Below are 13,214 nucleotides of genomic sequence, written 5' to 3'. Positions count from 1 at the left end.
TGGAGAAAGCGGAGGCCAGTGTGGAGGAGGGGAATGTTTATTGGGGTGGGGGTGGGGAGAGGGGAACATCACTGTCGCTCGTACATCTCCCGTAGGATCTTCATGCTTTCTGAGTAACGAAGCTGGTTCCGATGGGATGCCTCCTTCCACCTGCAGTTGGGGTGGGGGGAAGGCAGAGGGAGGACTCAGCAGTTGGAGCACAGGCCACAGGGAACAAGCATTTGGGGGATGCTCACCTCTGGCGGATGCGTTTCCAGCGCTGCATGTTTCGGTAGATGAGTGTGGAGGGTGAGGGCTCAGGCTCAGAGGGCTGCATGGACAGAGAGGCCAGGCTGGGTGGCCACGCCCGAGCCCCACAACTCCTGCCCCATTGCCCCAGGCTGGCCTTGCACACCCACCTCATCATCAGGGGTACCCTGGGTCTCAGGCTGCAGTGGGGATGGAATTCGGGATCTACAGGCATCTCCGGGTGGTCCGGGAGCTGTGGGTGGAGGCAGCTTATACACATCACGACTCTTGCTGTTGGTGACCTCTGAACCCTGAGGATACAGGACCCCACACCAAGCCCAAGAGAGTCAGAGAAGAGGGCCAGGGGCACACATTTCACATCTCCTTCCTTTCCCAGTGACAAAAGACATGAGGGTCTCACCAGGGACCTGTACTTAGGAGTCATGTCTGTCTGCTCCAATGATCCCTGTTTTCTCCTATCCAACCCAGGGATCTCCTCAATTACTCCTGCCCAGCACACAGACCTCCATCTATGGAGACTTCCATTCCCAGCCCAAGGGGTCCCCATCTGCTCCCCTAGGCCAGGTGGCTACACCTGTTTGCACTAAGAACCCCTGCCCAGTCCCCCAGCTCTTGGGAACCCCTGATCTTGGAGGTCACATCTATTTGCCCAGAGGAACCCTGTCCCCTCTCCCTCCCAGACCGGATAGCCACGTCTGTCTGCTCTGGGGCACTCCAACCGTTCCCCTGGCCTAAGGGTTCCTATCTGTGTACCTCACCGGATCCAGGAGTTACCCGAGAGACACAGAGACCTATGCTTGTCTATCCCATTAGCTTGGGGGGAAGGTACCTTGCGACTGTCTACCCACTGCCCTCCCTGGCTGCTGGGCGGGGGCCCACCACCCATCCCACCTCCTCATCCTCAGGCAGTGGGGGCAGCGGTGAACTGGGTGAGCGTTCACGCTCGCGCACGGTGGGGCTGTTGCGCATCCAGGCTCGGCAGATCGGGTACAGCGGTGTGTTCTCACTGAACTGAGCCAAGTCCACGCTCCGGTCAAACAGCTTGATCACGTACGAGTCTAGGGTGGTGAGAGTGGGAGGGGTATGAATATCGTCACGTAGACCGCCATCACTGCCTGCCCTCCAGGGCCACCGACTACTCACTGGATCGCTGTGGCCCTCCCTCGGCCAGCCCCTCATCCATCTCCCTCCTCTTCTTCCTCCGCTGATGGGGGAATCGGGCAGATGGCCTGTGTGGGGAGGGAGAATTTCAGGACCGGGGTGGGGACTGAGGACCTCTCATCAGCTGGCTGGGGCCCCTGCCACCTTACCGTTTGCCGCTGGCCGTGATGGAGCAATCCCTGTGGGGAGAGACAGGGCGTCAGCAGGCTTACCCTTGAACAAATGCCTGCTCAAAACCCCCCAAAGGGCACCCTTGGGGTACTGTGATCAAGCTCATATAGACGCCACCAACTCCTTAGGCCTTGTGTTCCCCCCACACCGGGGCCCGAGGTGGCATCATCAGGGGACCTAAGCTTCTGCTGCCCCAGGGCCTTTGTACACGGAGAGTGGTTAGGAGTGTGGTGGAGAAAGCATGGGGCAGGGTGGTCAGGGCTTGGATGAGGAAAGAAGTTACCTACCACAAACCCTCAAACACAGATCCCATCAATAAAACTTACTTGTTGTGGGTGTCTGAGGGGGTCTTCCCAGCTTCCTCATCCAGACGCTCCCTGGTAGCAGAGGAGAACTGTAGGCTCAGGGTTCCAAGGGCCCAGGGTGGGAAGGCACCCAGTAGCCTCATCCATTGGGCCCCTTCCTCCCTAAGCCAGCCTCTGGGGTCCCACCCAGGGCCCCCGACTCCCTATGACCCCATGCTGGGCCAGGTCCCAACCTGTCCATGTGACTCTTCTCCAGCAGACACTGCAGAACAGCATCCAGTTGGTTCCGGGCCTTTGCCATCTCCAACTCTGGGGAAGAGGGTACCGAGGAGTCACTTCCCAAGCCCACGGCAGGTGGGCAGCCACTGGGCCAGGGAAGGGCATGTGTATCCAATCCTTCGGTCAGGCCCAGGCATGCTGGGAGGGTACAGTGGGCAGAGACTACTGAAATGATGAGCAAGAGCTCTGGCTTCCAGGGCTGACCCACATGCTCATGTGTGACCTAAGGTGAATCACCTTACCTCACTGAGCCTGTTTCCTCATCTCGAAAATGGGTCTCCGAATGATATCTACCTGCTAGGACTGTTTTGAGGTTTAAACAAACCTGTGTTGTATATGAATCTCTTAGCAGGATGCAATAATAACAAGTACCATATACAGAGTGCTTATTATGTGCAAAGCACTGTTCCAAGCACATCACACATATTAACCCACTGAGTTTTCACAATAACCCTGGCAGGTAAATATGATGTTTATCCCCATTTAAAAAATGATGAAACTGAGGCACAGAGATATTAGGCTACTTGCCCAAAGTCACACAGCTAGGAAATCGCAAGGCTGAGGATTTGCACCCAGGTCATCTGGCTCCACAGCTGAAGTTATAAGGCACGGACTCAAACTGGGTGCAGAATCCAGCCGCCAGATGTGCTCTGTTTGGCTGAGGTAGTTGTGTTATTTTAAATCTGAGTTAAATCTGAATAAGATGACTACATTTAATAATTGGGAGATTTCATCTCAAATACCCATTTTTGGCTTTTTTTCCCCCAGGAAATGAGATCTGGGCCCACCTTCCTGCATGCCACAGCCCCTGCCTGGCCCTGTCAGCCTGTGTGTTTGCCTCTCTTCATCACGGAACATAAGTAGGTGATGATGTTATAAATATTCTCCTCTTACTCTTGTGGGGTGTTCACTCTTCTCTTCCAACTAGTAGGAGCTCTGACCCAGCACTCAGAGCCTGGAAGGACACTTGGGGACATGCTTTGCCAGCCCTGAGACTTCCTGAAGAGACCAGGAGACATGACTCAGAGGAGAGACAGGGTGGGGATGCAGGGCTGGGGGCAGCTGAGATTCTAGCAAAGAGCCTTGGTTAGGAGCCAAGGTATGGATCATGCCCACCTCTCTTTCCCTAGTCCTTGATTCTCTCCTGACCCTGGACACTTTCCCCTTGATATCCCCCAGGCTCCTGCCACCTACTGGGTCCCACACTGGTCTCAGTGTCTCTCTAAACTTATCCCTTTTCCTGGACCCCCTTCTCAGGTTTATCCACACTGTCACCCCATCCCTCCCTGGGCCTCAACAAGGTCACTTCTCTCCCTCCCCCGCCCACCCCATGGCCTGTCCACTTGGTCCCCTGAGTGTCTCTCCCCCCTCCCCCCTCCCTAGTCTGCCCACCCGGGTCCTTTCCCTCCCTCCCCCTGGGCTCCCAGCCTCAGTCTCCCCTTCTAATGAACCCTCCACAAGGTGGCCAGGGGAATCTTCCTAAACCCAAACCTGACCCTGATCCTTCCCTGCTTAGAACCCTCCACGACTCTGCAGTGCCCCCCTGGGGCAGAGTCTGAGTGTTTCAGCCTGGTGTTCACAGGCCTCCATGACCCTGCCTACTCCTTCCTCACCATTATTTTGTTATGGTCAGGCCCCCTTCACTTTTCCACCCACGATTTTTGGGGCATTTTTTGGCATCTGGGGGGCCGTCTTGTAAAACTCCCTCCTTGGTTCAAAACCCTCCCTTGGCTCCCCATTTCCCTCACAGCAAAAGCCAAAGACCTGCACCCCCCCCCCCCACCCTTTGCTCTCATCTCCTCACACTTTCTACATCACTCGCTCTGCTCCAGCCACACTGGCCTCCGTGCTGGCCCTTGAACACTCCGGACAAGGCTTTCACCTCTCCGCTGTTTCAAAGCTATTTCCTTTGTCAGATTTGCTGTTCCCTCACTTATCCTCATCGCTCTCTCCCTCACCTGGCCTCACTCCTGATCTCCCTACCTTCTCCTGTTTCGTTTTATTACCACTTATAGCATTTAACATCTCACGTCATTTTAGTATTATTTTGTTGTCTGGATTCCATGCCTCTCCCACCACCCTTAACGTGCCAGTCCTGGGTTCCCATCAAGCTTGGCCCCAACCCAAAATGACTTCCTCTCTCTCAGATTCAGTTTCCCCATCTACCACATTTCCCACGTCCTAGGATTATTGGGATACAGTGACTACGAGGATTAAAAGCTTTCCCGTACTTCAGGTGCTCAGCAAATGCTGGACTCATGACCACTGCGAGAAATGGGGAAACGGAGAAAAAAGTCCTTCTTTGAGTCACACGGCTCGGGATCCCCATGTCTTACCGCACCACACCACTGCCTGAGTCACCACCATTCAACCTCAAAGCTATCCTGAACACACACCGGGAGGGTATCAAGGTGGCAGGAATCGCTCGATGCCTGACAGCGATAGTCAGATGGGCTGCGGGGAGAAGTCGCGTAGTCCGCCTTATCGCGATAATGCTGTCTATAGGGACTCCCACACCCTGATCAGGCCGGTGCTCCCCTACAGGCCCCCGACCTCGGGGTCCTCACCTGATTTCTCCACTTTCACCTTCACCGGGAACATGGTTGGGGTCTGGGGTCTGGCTAGCTGGGTCAGAGAAGCCCAAAAGAGCCTACGGTCACAAGTCAAGGCCAGAGGCAGACGGGGAGAAGTCAAAGGTAAGCTTCGTGTGTGGGCAGTCCTCCGCCCTGAGCAGTGTCCGGCCGCGACGGCCGCGGAAGCCGCCACCTCCTGCAGTTCACCTTCTGTGGGCGGGCCCTTCGGCAGTCCCTTGTTTCCATTAGTCAATGCAACCGTCAATCTCGTACCCTGGCCAATTCACAGCTGCCGCTGTCGGTTCCCAGCTCTAAGTCCCACCTTTCTGGGGTGGGGGTGGTCCAGGTTTCCGGAAACAAACCAACAATATCCCGGGGCGCTTCCTGGGAGGTGTAGTTCCAGCTCCCGAGACTCAGCCGAAATAAGGGCGCCTGCGCCGCGCGAGGCACGGTGGGAGACCAAGGATCAGAGCGTCGCGAGGCTGCTTGGCACTTAAAGTAGTAGAAGCTTTGAGTAACACAAGTTTGGCTATTGAACAGGAGTTATTTAACCGTGGGAGTCTCTCTTGGTCCCTAAGAGGAAAACAATTCTGGGGCTAGGCTGGGTTCCCTCTTAACTAAGCACTCACTAGGTGCCAGCTACCTGTTAAACTCTTTTAACGTGCAGCCTCATTCACTTAGCAAATATTAAGTACCTGAGCTAGGTACTCTCCTAGGTACTGGGGACACCGCAGTGAACAAAATGGACAAAAAGCCTTGCCCTAATGAGCTTATATTTTAGAGGATGGAAGACGAACAATAAACAAGTAGAACATTTTAAATGAAATGTAAGCGGAGAAAGGATATAGCCTGAAAGAGACATAGGGAGTGTGGTGGCCCGAGCGCGGGTTGGAAAAGAATTTCCAGACACAAGGCAGAATGTAAGGAAGATAGAGTTTATTAAAGAGAAGGGTCGCTGCAAGAACAGCGGGCCAACTCCCTGGTAGCCAGGGAAAGTCAACCCCCTGTGTGGGCTGGCAGCCAACTTTTATAGCCTCAAGACAGAAAAATCCTGCGAGCAGGATGGCATTAGGTGATTGGTCAGGAAGCTACAAGGTTACTACATGGTGAATATTTTACCTAATATGGAGTCGGGGTGGGGGGCTGTCCGGTTTAGATTAGGAGAGGCCATGGCAACAGTTGCTATGGGGGCTCGGTTAATTACAGAGTTTTTGTCCTGTGTCCTTGATGTAGGTGTCCTTGATGTAGGGCTCCACAGGGGGTGCCAAGGTGGGGACTGAAATTTTAAATAGGAGGATCAAGGAAACCTCCTCTAATAAATCTCTTGAATACATGTCTATTGCTGCAGACAATCTCCTTCAGAAAATGAGGAACTTCCATTTACCACATGTGCCTTGGCATAGATAAATTCTAGGGGGTAGCATTGTGATCCACACTTCCGATAAGAATAATGAGGGCGAAGTAATGTTTTCAAATTCACATACTACCTCTACAGGATGATAGTCCCTAGTAATGGAAGTATTATTCCTTCCTTGGTTCCAGATCTGTACAATAGGGTTCCCAAGCAAGAAAGTTCCTATTTTTGAAGGGTTATGAGTAGTATACAGTGAACTAATGCGCATCACGTATGAAGCACTAAGCCTAGCACAAAGTAAGCAATCAATAAATGTTTCTGAATATTAATCATTTTAAGTTTCAACCTCCAAAAGATCCCAGGAAATCAATATTGAGAATTAGGGTCCTTTATTAGGGGATGTCAGCAGAGAACACAGGAGATAGGAACAAGTCTTAGGGGCTTGAGAGTGGGCTTGGAGAAGAGGGCCCATCCTGGTCCTCAGGCCTGTGCAGAAGTTGTCAGGGGGTACCCAGGGGTATGGTGAAGGAGAGGTAGTCCCCAAGGGCGCCCCAACGTGGCCGGTAGATCTGGAAGATAGTGATCCAAGTGGTGAGTACAATCACCCAGAAGAGGAAGCCCACAGCTGAGCGCCAGACATCTGTAAGAGGGAACAGGAGGGGAAAGGTTGGCCACCACCTGCTCTCTGGTCTCCCCGAGACCGGCCCTCTCTTCTCTTCCACAGAGTCCCAGAATTCTGGAACCTCCATTGTCCCTTCCCACCAAGGCTCCCAGAGTCCCCCTCCCCACACCCGATGGCCTCCCTTCGTCTGTGCCCTGGACTCACAGCCTTTGATTTGGCTCTGTTCTGTGTATGCCGGGACAAGGAAGGCCTCTCGGAAGAACCAGAAGATGTTGACCAACCAGAGAAAAGGCAGGAAAGCAAACCCACCTAAAGAGAAGAAAATAAACTGGGATTCAAGGCAATGAGGATCCTCCCAACACCCACGTAGCTGACCAATTTGGAAGGTCCTCTCCCATACCCAAATTCAAATGGAGATCTCTGCTATCAGGGATTCAAGAATCCTGACTCCTCCCCGGGATCCAGGAATCTGAGTCCTCAACCATCTTTTCGGCAGGACCAGGAGACCAGGCCCCCAACTCCCCTCCTCTCTTGGGACCCAGAAATTGAGGCCCCAGTCTCCTCCTTCCTCAGGACCCAGGCCCTTCCTCTCTTGGGACCCAGGAGTCGGCATCCCCAGCCACTTCATCCTCTAGACCCAAGAATCCAGGCCCCCAGACCCTCTTCCCCCAGGCGCTCTAGTCCCGTCCCCTCTCTTCTCCGGGGACCCTAAGATATCAGCCCTTACCCAGGTAGTACTTCCGGCACAGGTTCAACTTCTCCTCGTTGGACACCCGCTCCAAGTTCATAGTTGCGCTGGGGCCGGGTCTTCCGAGGGTCTTCAGGGCAAGACCCAAGCCCTGACCCTAAGTGACAGATGCAAGGATCACAAACAACCACGCCCCTATTACGACAAAAGGGAGAGAAATTGAAGGGTGGGTTTTCTGAAAGAAGGGTACCCCCGCCCCCACCAGCAAGCTGACTGGGTTGAGACGCTCTTTATGTTTATTGGGGTACGGAGACGACCCCTAACTCACCAGTGGAGTCTTACTTCCTCCTGTTTGGACCCCTTTGCCACTTTCAACTACGGACTTTTGCGCGAGATGCCGCAAGTGTCTCTGGACCTTGTAGTCTTTTTGGTCAGGCAACGCTGCACGCATGCGCTTTCAGGAAACTCCAGTGGGTGAGTCCGCGGGGAGGGTGAGAGCCTCCGTCACGCAAGCGCACTAGGGAGTTTCTGAGTGTCCGGAGGCCGTGAAGAACTACATTTCCCAATGCCCTTAAGCAACGGAAGTGACGTAATAGCAGACATAGTTGGAGGGTTCGGGTAAAAATGGCCGAATATTTAGCTTCGATATTCGGGACTGAGAAGGACAAGTGAGAACGGGCGCAGGGAGTGGCCCCTCGGGAGCCCGAGGACGAGGCACTTGGTTCCCTGGTGGCTGGGCGGCGTGGGGCGGTGTTTCTGGGGTGTCCGGCTCCCCGGCCCTCGGTTCACCTCTGTCTCTGCACCTCTTCCAGGGTTAACTGCTCTTTTTACTTTAAGATTGGGGCCTGCCGGCACGGGGACCGGTGCTCCCGGCTTCACAACAAACCGACTTTCAGCCAGGTGAGACCCGGCACGGAGCCTGGGGGGTTAACTTCCTGTCCATTCCCTTTCTGTTGTCCACCATCACGAGGTCTCGCCTTTTCCGGATTTCTAGGGCCCACCCTGCCGCCCGGCGTTTTTCTTGTCGGAGCTCTGCAGGTTCCTCTCCCAACCTTCAGGCCCTTCTCCCAGGAACTTGGCCACGCCCCCGTACGTAAAGACCACACCCCTGGGCTGTCCCTCACTGCTAGGTATCCCCTCTTCTGGTTTTCTGAGGGACAGGCGTTGCTGTTGCACTCAAGATGCTTATGCTTTTTCTCTGGTGCAAGGTCTCACCCCCAACCTTCATACCCAATCCCTCTGCATATAGTCCCGCCTTCTGAGCTCAGGCCCCGCCTCCTTTAAATTCTGTTCAGACCATAGTGCTGCTCAACCTGTACCGGAATCCACAGAACACCGCCCAAACCGCAGACGGATCGCACTGTGAGTGAGGGACCTGTCTTGGGGGCAGGGCGGACAGCTCCCAGCAGGCCACGCCCTGATTCCACCCTGCCCCCCTCCACCAGGTCACGTGAGCGACGTGGAGGTGCAAGAACACTATGATAACTTCTTCGAGGTGAGGGTTGGCAGGGGTGGGTTCAGTTTCCTGTGGGCCAGCAGCTCAGCTGAGTTCCTCGTGGTCTTCCACAGGAAGTGTTCACGGAACTGCAGGAGAAGTACGGGGAGATTGAAGAGATGAATGTGTGCGACAACCTGGGGGATCACCTCGTGGGCAATGTTTATGTCAAGGTGCCTGCTGTCTCCCCATTAGAGCCTAGAGGTGGAGGCATTTCAATGCCTAACGGCCACCGCTGAAGCCTCACAGCTTGAGGTCCATCACTAAATCCACTCCAGACCCTGAGCTGCTAGCTAATCCCCTGATTTCTGAGTTTGATTGCTGACCCTGACCGACTTTCCCTCAGTTTCGGCGCGAGGAGGATGCAGAGCGGGCAGTGGCTGAACTCAATAACCGCTGGTTCAACGGGCAGGCTGTGCATGCCGAGCTGTCTCCCGTCACTGACTTCCGGGAGTCGTGCTGTCGGCAGTATGAGATGGGGTATGGTAGTGCAGGGGTGGGATGGGCACCTGGAGTCCCAGACTTATGTGTATGAGTTGAGGGGGCTGTCAGTGACAATGGCCTCATCCGTCCATCCATGCTTTACCCAGGGAATGTACCCGGGGTGGTTTCTGCAACTTCATGCACCTGCGACCTATCTCCCGCAACCTCCGGCGGCAGCTCTATGGGCGGCGACCCAGGCGCAGGTACCTCAGGACCAGCCTGCCAAGACTTCTCGTATCCCAAGGCCCCTGTATCCTGAAATGAATCTGATCCTGTGCCCCAATAAGTGTCTCAAGCCTTTTGTGCCCTAAGACTACTAGCCCTGAGCCCCATCTGAAGACGAGCACCTAAGTCCCAACCCCCAAACCAGCCTGAACCCCAAACCCAAGTGCATCCTGGATCTCTAATCCTGAGGTCAGCCCCTGTGCACCTATCCTGAGGCCACCCCCAGGAACTCTACTTACTTCATCAAGTGCCATGCCTTATCCCAGAGCAGAGAGGCAGAACTGGGGGATCTGCACACCATCCCCATGGCTCTGATCCTCCTCTCTCCTGTCCCCAGGTCACCCCCAAGGTCCCATACCGGCCACCGTCCCCGAGAAAGAAATCGACGACGGTCCCCAGACCACCGGCATGGCCGTTTCTGAGATGCTGACCTCCTTGCCCTCCACCCCTGGCAGGCACATATGTTCCTGGCCAGGACCCCTCCTCAAAGCCCCCTTAACTCCCTAGTGCCATCTTTTCCATGCTCCGGGTCTCCATGATGTAATACCTTCAACACAGGGACCTTCTATCGCCCCGCCCCTAATAAAGTTCTATATTGAGGGTTTAGAGCTTCGTTGTTAGCTTGAGCCTGGCTGTGGGCTGGTTTCCTTCCACCCCCACATCTGCTGATGAAAAGGGGAAGTAGGGCTGGGCTCTGGCCACAACCTCAGCCAAGAAACTTCCAACAACAGGTGGGAAAGCAGCATGCCCAGGGTCCTAGAAACCCCCAAGTGGGACTGGTTGGGTCGGGCTGCCTTTGTGCTGAAACTTCAGCACGTCCATCAGAGGATTCTCAAGGGGGAGATGCTTGGTTGTGGCAGGTCAGAGGATTCCCAGTCTGGAGGAGATTGGGGTTAGGAGCTAAGGTAAGATTGCTGGGAGTTGGGTGGGAGTCTCCAGTGGGTGATGGCTGGGTCCTCCATGCCCACTGCCCTGAGATGGGAATAGGTAGTACCTAATACTTAAGCTTACACTGTGCCAGGTGCCAGGTGTTCTAAATGCTTTACTTCCAGTAATGGTTTTACTTCTCCACAATAACCTTCTAAGACAGGTACTATTATACCATTTTACAGATGGGAAAAGAGAGGGCAAGAAGATGGCAGAGATGGGATATAAATCCACGCAGTCCGGCTCCAGAGTCCTCGCTGTAGCCATCTTGAGGCCTTGTGGCTGCTCTGATAACGGGCCAGGAGCTGGTCTGGGGCTGGAGAGTAGATTCCTGGCTTCCAAAGGGGACTGGGGATCCTATGCCCCCACATCCACTGCTTCCTTCTTCTGCCCCGGTTTCCTGGCAAGTGCGGCAGAGGTGCTGTGACAGGAAGTCCTGTGGTCATGGCCCCCCAGAAGGCAGGCTCCGCCAGGATGGGGCCCCTATGCCTCCTCCTGACTGCCGTGCTGCTCCTGGCCCAGGCGGCGCCGAGGAAGGCCTCTCAGCACTGCAGCCGCCTCGAGTACTGGAACCCTGAGGACCTGTGCTGTGGCAGCTGCTTGCAGCGCTTCGGGCCGCCCCCTGCTCGGGTAAGGAGCCCGGACTGGGCGTTTGCATATGTTCAGGCGGAGTTAAGGGGTGATAGGGAAGGGGGAAGGGGCGAGGTCTGTGGGGTATGGCCCGTGAGGCTTGCTTCGGGGTGGGGGCGGTGGGCCGTACGTAGACAAAGTGGGGATGGGGGGGCTGAGCCTGCGAAGAAAGGGACAGTGTGAGTTAAGACGGTCATGGTTAAGGGGTGTGGCCGGTTAGACAGGCGGGAACCGAGAGGCGAGGAAGAGGAGGGCGGGGGAATGAAAGGGGCGGGGCCTATGTAGAGAAGGTTGGGAGACTGGCAGGGCTAGTGTGCGGGGGTGGGGTGAGGCGGGGATAGAGAGATGGGCACGTCCGGTGATAGGTTGGGTGAGTACAGTGCAAGGGGCGGGGACTGCTGGGATAGGACAAAGGGGAAAGCACGTAGCTAGCGCAGAGGAGGCAGGTTTGGCGGTTGCACGTGAGACGCTGTGTCCCACCAGACTGAATTTTCGGAAAACTGCGGGCCCGATGATGCGGGCAATCACGTAACGCACCCCTTCAAAGAGTGTCCTCCTGGGCAGTGCAACCCCAACAGCGAGGAGCTATGTAGCCCTTGTGGCGGCGGAGCAACGGCCCCCACTTCTTTGGGGAGCCGCGGCGGGACCCGGAGGCGCGGCAGACAGGTGCTGGTTGGGCTCCGGAGAGCCTGGGCAAGGTGCAGCCCGCCAGAGTGGGGCGGGGGCGGGGAGCGTGGCTTGGGGTCGGATGGGTGGTGTCTGTATCAAGGGAAGGGAGGGTGTAACCTAACTGAAGAGGACAGGGATGGGGGCACAGTACTGATGGTATCAGGGGTTAAAGGAGTCGGGGTGGGGGGGTGGGAGGGCAGGATCAGGCGGAGATGTGGTCCCATTGAGGGATTTAAGGATGGGAAGTTTGTGCTGAGGAGGCAGGAGTAGGGCATGCTTACCACTTTATTTCCAGAAGCCGGTCCCTAACAAGGAGCCCTGCCCCCTGACACGTGGAAAGCTGAGCGTCCTTAGTTCCCAGGAGCCCAGCTTACCGGCGATTTCCAGTCTTCTGTGGACATCTGAGCACAAAGTCCCGCAGCAGGCCTGGCCGAGTTGGAGTTTTGACCTGTCCCTGGTGCTGGTTCTGCTCATGACCTCGGCAGAAATTCTCCTGCTCGCCCTGCAAAGGCACCGCCGTCGCCACCACCAGGGGAAAGCTGTCCAACACCCCTATCCTGGCTTGGTTTGCAACGACCTCAACACCCACACCCTATTCTCCTTGCACTTGTTCCCTCCAGGCTCCCTGGAGGCTTCAGAGGCAGGGGACTCAGGGAAGGAGGTCCCTCTGCCTCCACTCCTAGGCAGGGGTTAGTTGAGGATACACCAAGGAGGGGGGGAGGTGGGCTGGAAGCTTGCGCTTCCTCCCCTTCACCCCTCCCTTTGTCTCCTAGAGCTGCCAAGTCTGGAATCACAGCCGCTGTCTCGCCCCCTGGATGAGCTGGAAGTGCTGGAGGAGCTGATCGTGCTGCTGGATCCTGAGCCTGGGCCAGGTTGGGGGAGAGCCTGTGGCAGCACTCGACACCTGGCTGCAAAATATGTACTGCCTGCTGCCTGGTCCACTTCCGCCTACTCCCTGCAGCCCAGTCGCTGGCCTCGGTGGGCCCTGATGGAGATGGTGGTGGCAAGGGAGCCCTCTGCCTCTCTGGGCCAGATTGGCACACACCTGCCCAGAGAGGGCGGGCAGATGCACTGCAGGTGCTGTCCAAGCTTGGCTGAGCTGGGGCCTGCCCGGCCTAGTACCCGATAAAAATAAAGTTTCCGTTGAAGTAAGTGCCTGCTGTCTCTGGGCCTCATCACGGGTCCTCTTAAAATAGTCTTAATTGGGCCAAAACCCAGCAGACATCCTCTCACTGCCCTCCCCATTCAGGGAATGGGCCAATCCCACCACACACACAAGACCAGATGTGGGTTACCTCTGGGCAACCAGGGTCCCCTCTGAGAAATGGCCCTGCTACCCTTGGGAGGGTTCATCTATAGGGACCCATCTGAGTTCTAACTTGG

General features: G+C 55.7%; 4 protein-coding genes across 9 annotated transcripts; 2 read left to right on the top strand and 2 right to left on the bottom strand.

Annotated features, from left to right (window-relative positions):
* Nucleotides 1-21: 21 nt before the first annotated feature.
* LIN37 (lin-37 DREAM MuvB core complex component) lies at nt 22-4,971 on the bottom strand. 2 transcript variants are annotated; one of them, XM_004284182.3, is made up of 9 exons: nt 4,733-4,971; nt 2,120-2,195; nt 1,908-1,958; nt 1,560-1,589; nt 1,393-1,478; nt 1,141-1,307; nt 399-539; nt 237-310; nt 22-150 (listed from the first exon to the last, which is right to left on the bottom strand). In XM_004284182.3, the coding sequence occupies exons 1-9, from the start codon at nt 4,764-4,766 to the stop codon at nt 69-71; spliced, it is 741 nt and encodes a 246-aa protein (XP_004284230.1). In that variant the 5' UTR covers nt 4,767-4,971; the 3' UTR covers nt 22-68. The 2 variants fall into 2 exon arrangements, with proteins under 2 accessions (XP_004284230.1, XP_012393860.1); XM_012538406.3 differs by lacking the exons at nt 1,560-1,589; nt 1,908-1,958 and having other exon boundaries at nt 4,733-4,944.
* A 1,493-nt stretch (nt 4,972-6,464) lies between these two features.
* Nucleotides 6,465-7,868, bottom strand: PSENEN (presenilin enhancer, gamma-secretase subunit). 2 transcript variants are annotated; one of them, XM_004284200.3, is made up of 4 exons: nt 7,731-7,868; nt 7,442-7,597; nt 6,919-7,023; nt 6,465-6,732 (listed from the first exon to the last, which is right to left on the bottom strand). In XM_004284200.3, the coding sequence occupies exons 2-4, from the start codon at nt 7,500-7,502 to the stop codon at nt 6,593-6,595; spliced, it is 306 nt and encodes a 101-aa protein (XP_004284248.1). In that variant the 5' UTR covers nt 7,503-7,597; nt 7,731-7,868; the 3' UTR covers nt 6,465-6,592. The 2 variants fall into 2 exon arrangements, with proteins under 2 accessions (XP_004284248.1, XP_012393873.1); XM_012538419.3 differs by having other exon boundaries at nt 7,442-7,559; nt 7,731-7,849.
* A 34-nt stretch (nt 7,869-7,902) lies between these two features.
* Nucleotides 7,903-12,983, top strand: U2AF1L4 (U2 small nuclear RNA auxiliary factor 1 like 4). Of its 4 annotated transcripts, none has more exons than XM_033413877.2 (11): nt 7,903-8,070; nt 8,215-8,302; nt 8,698-8,764; nt 8,848-8,897; nt 8,972-9,070; nt 9,244-9,377; nt 9,488-9,583; nt 9,943-11,162; nt 11,727-11,860; nt 12,127-12,520; nt 12,605-12,983. In XM_033413877.2, the coding sequence occupies exons 1-8, from the start codon at nt 8,027-8,029 to the stop codon at nt 10,025-10,027; spliced, it is 663 nt and encodes a 220-aa protein (XP_033269768.1). In that variant the 5' UTR covers nt 7,903-8,026; the 3' UTR covers nt 10,028-11,162; nt 11,727-11,860; nt 12,127-12,520; nt 12,605-12,983. The 4 variants fall into 4 exon arrangements, with proteins under 4 accessions (XP_033269768.1, XP_004284242.1, XP_049559022.1 ...); XM_004284194.3 differs by having other exon boundaries at nt 11,646-11,828; XM_049703065.1 differs by having other exon boundaries at nt 11,646-11,860; nt 12,130-12,520.
* On the top strand, nt 10,977-12,983 carry IGFLR1 (IGF like family receptor 1). The gene is given in 5 exon segments (XM_033413863.2): nt 10,977-11,162; nt 11,646-11,828; nt 12,127-12,520; nt 12,605-12,874; nt 12,877-12,983. Coding segments are annotated over 5 exon segments (1,107 nt in total). The 3' UTR covers nt 12,951-12,983.
* Nucleotides 12,984-13,214: the final 231 nt, after the last annotated feature.

Source organism: Orcinus orca, chromosome 20 (genome assembly GCF_937001465.1).
Source record: "Orcinus orca chromosome 20, mOrcOrc1.1, whole genome shotgun sequence".
Lineage (NCBI taxonomy): Eukaryota > Metazoa > Chordata > Mammalia > Artiodactyla > Delphinidae > Orcinus > Orcinus orca.
The sequence above is the reverse complement of the archived record's forward strand: the minus strand, read 5'-3'. Positions and strand labels throughout refer to the sequence as shown.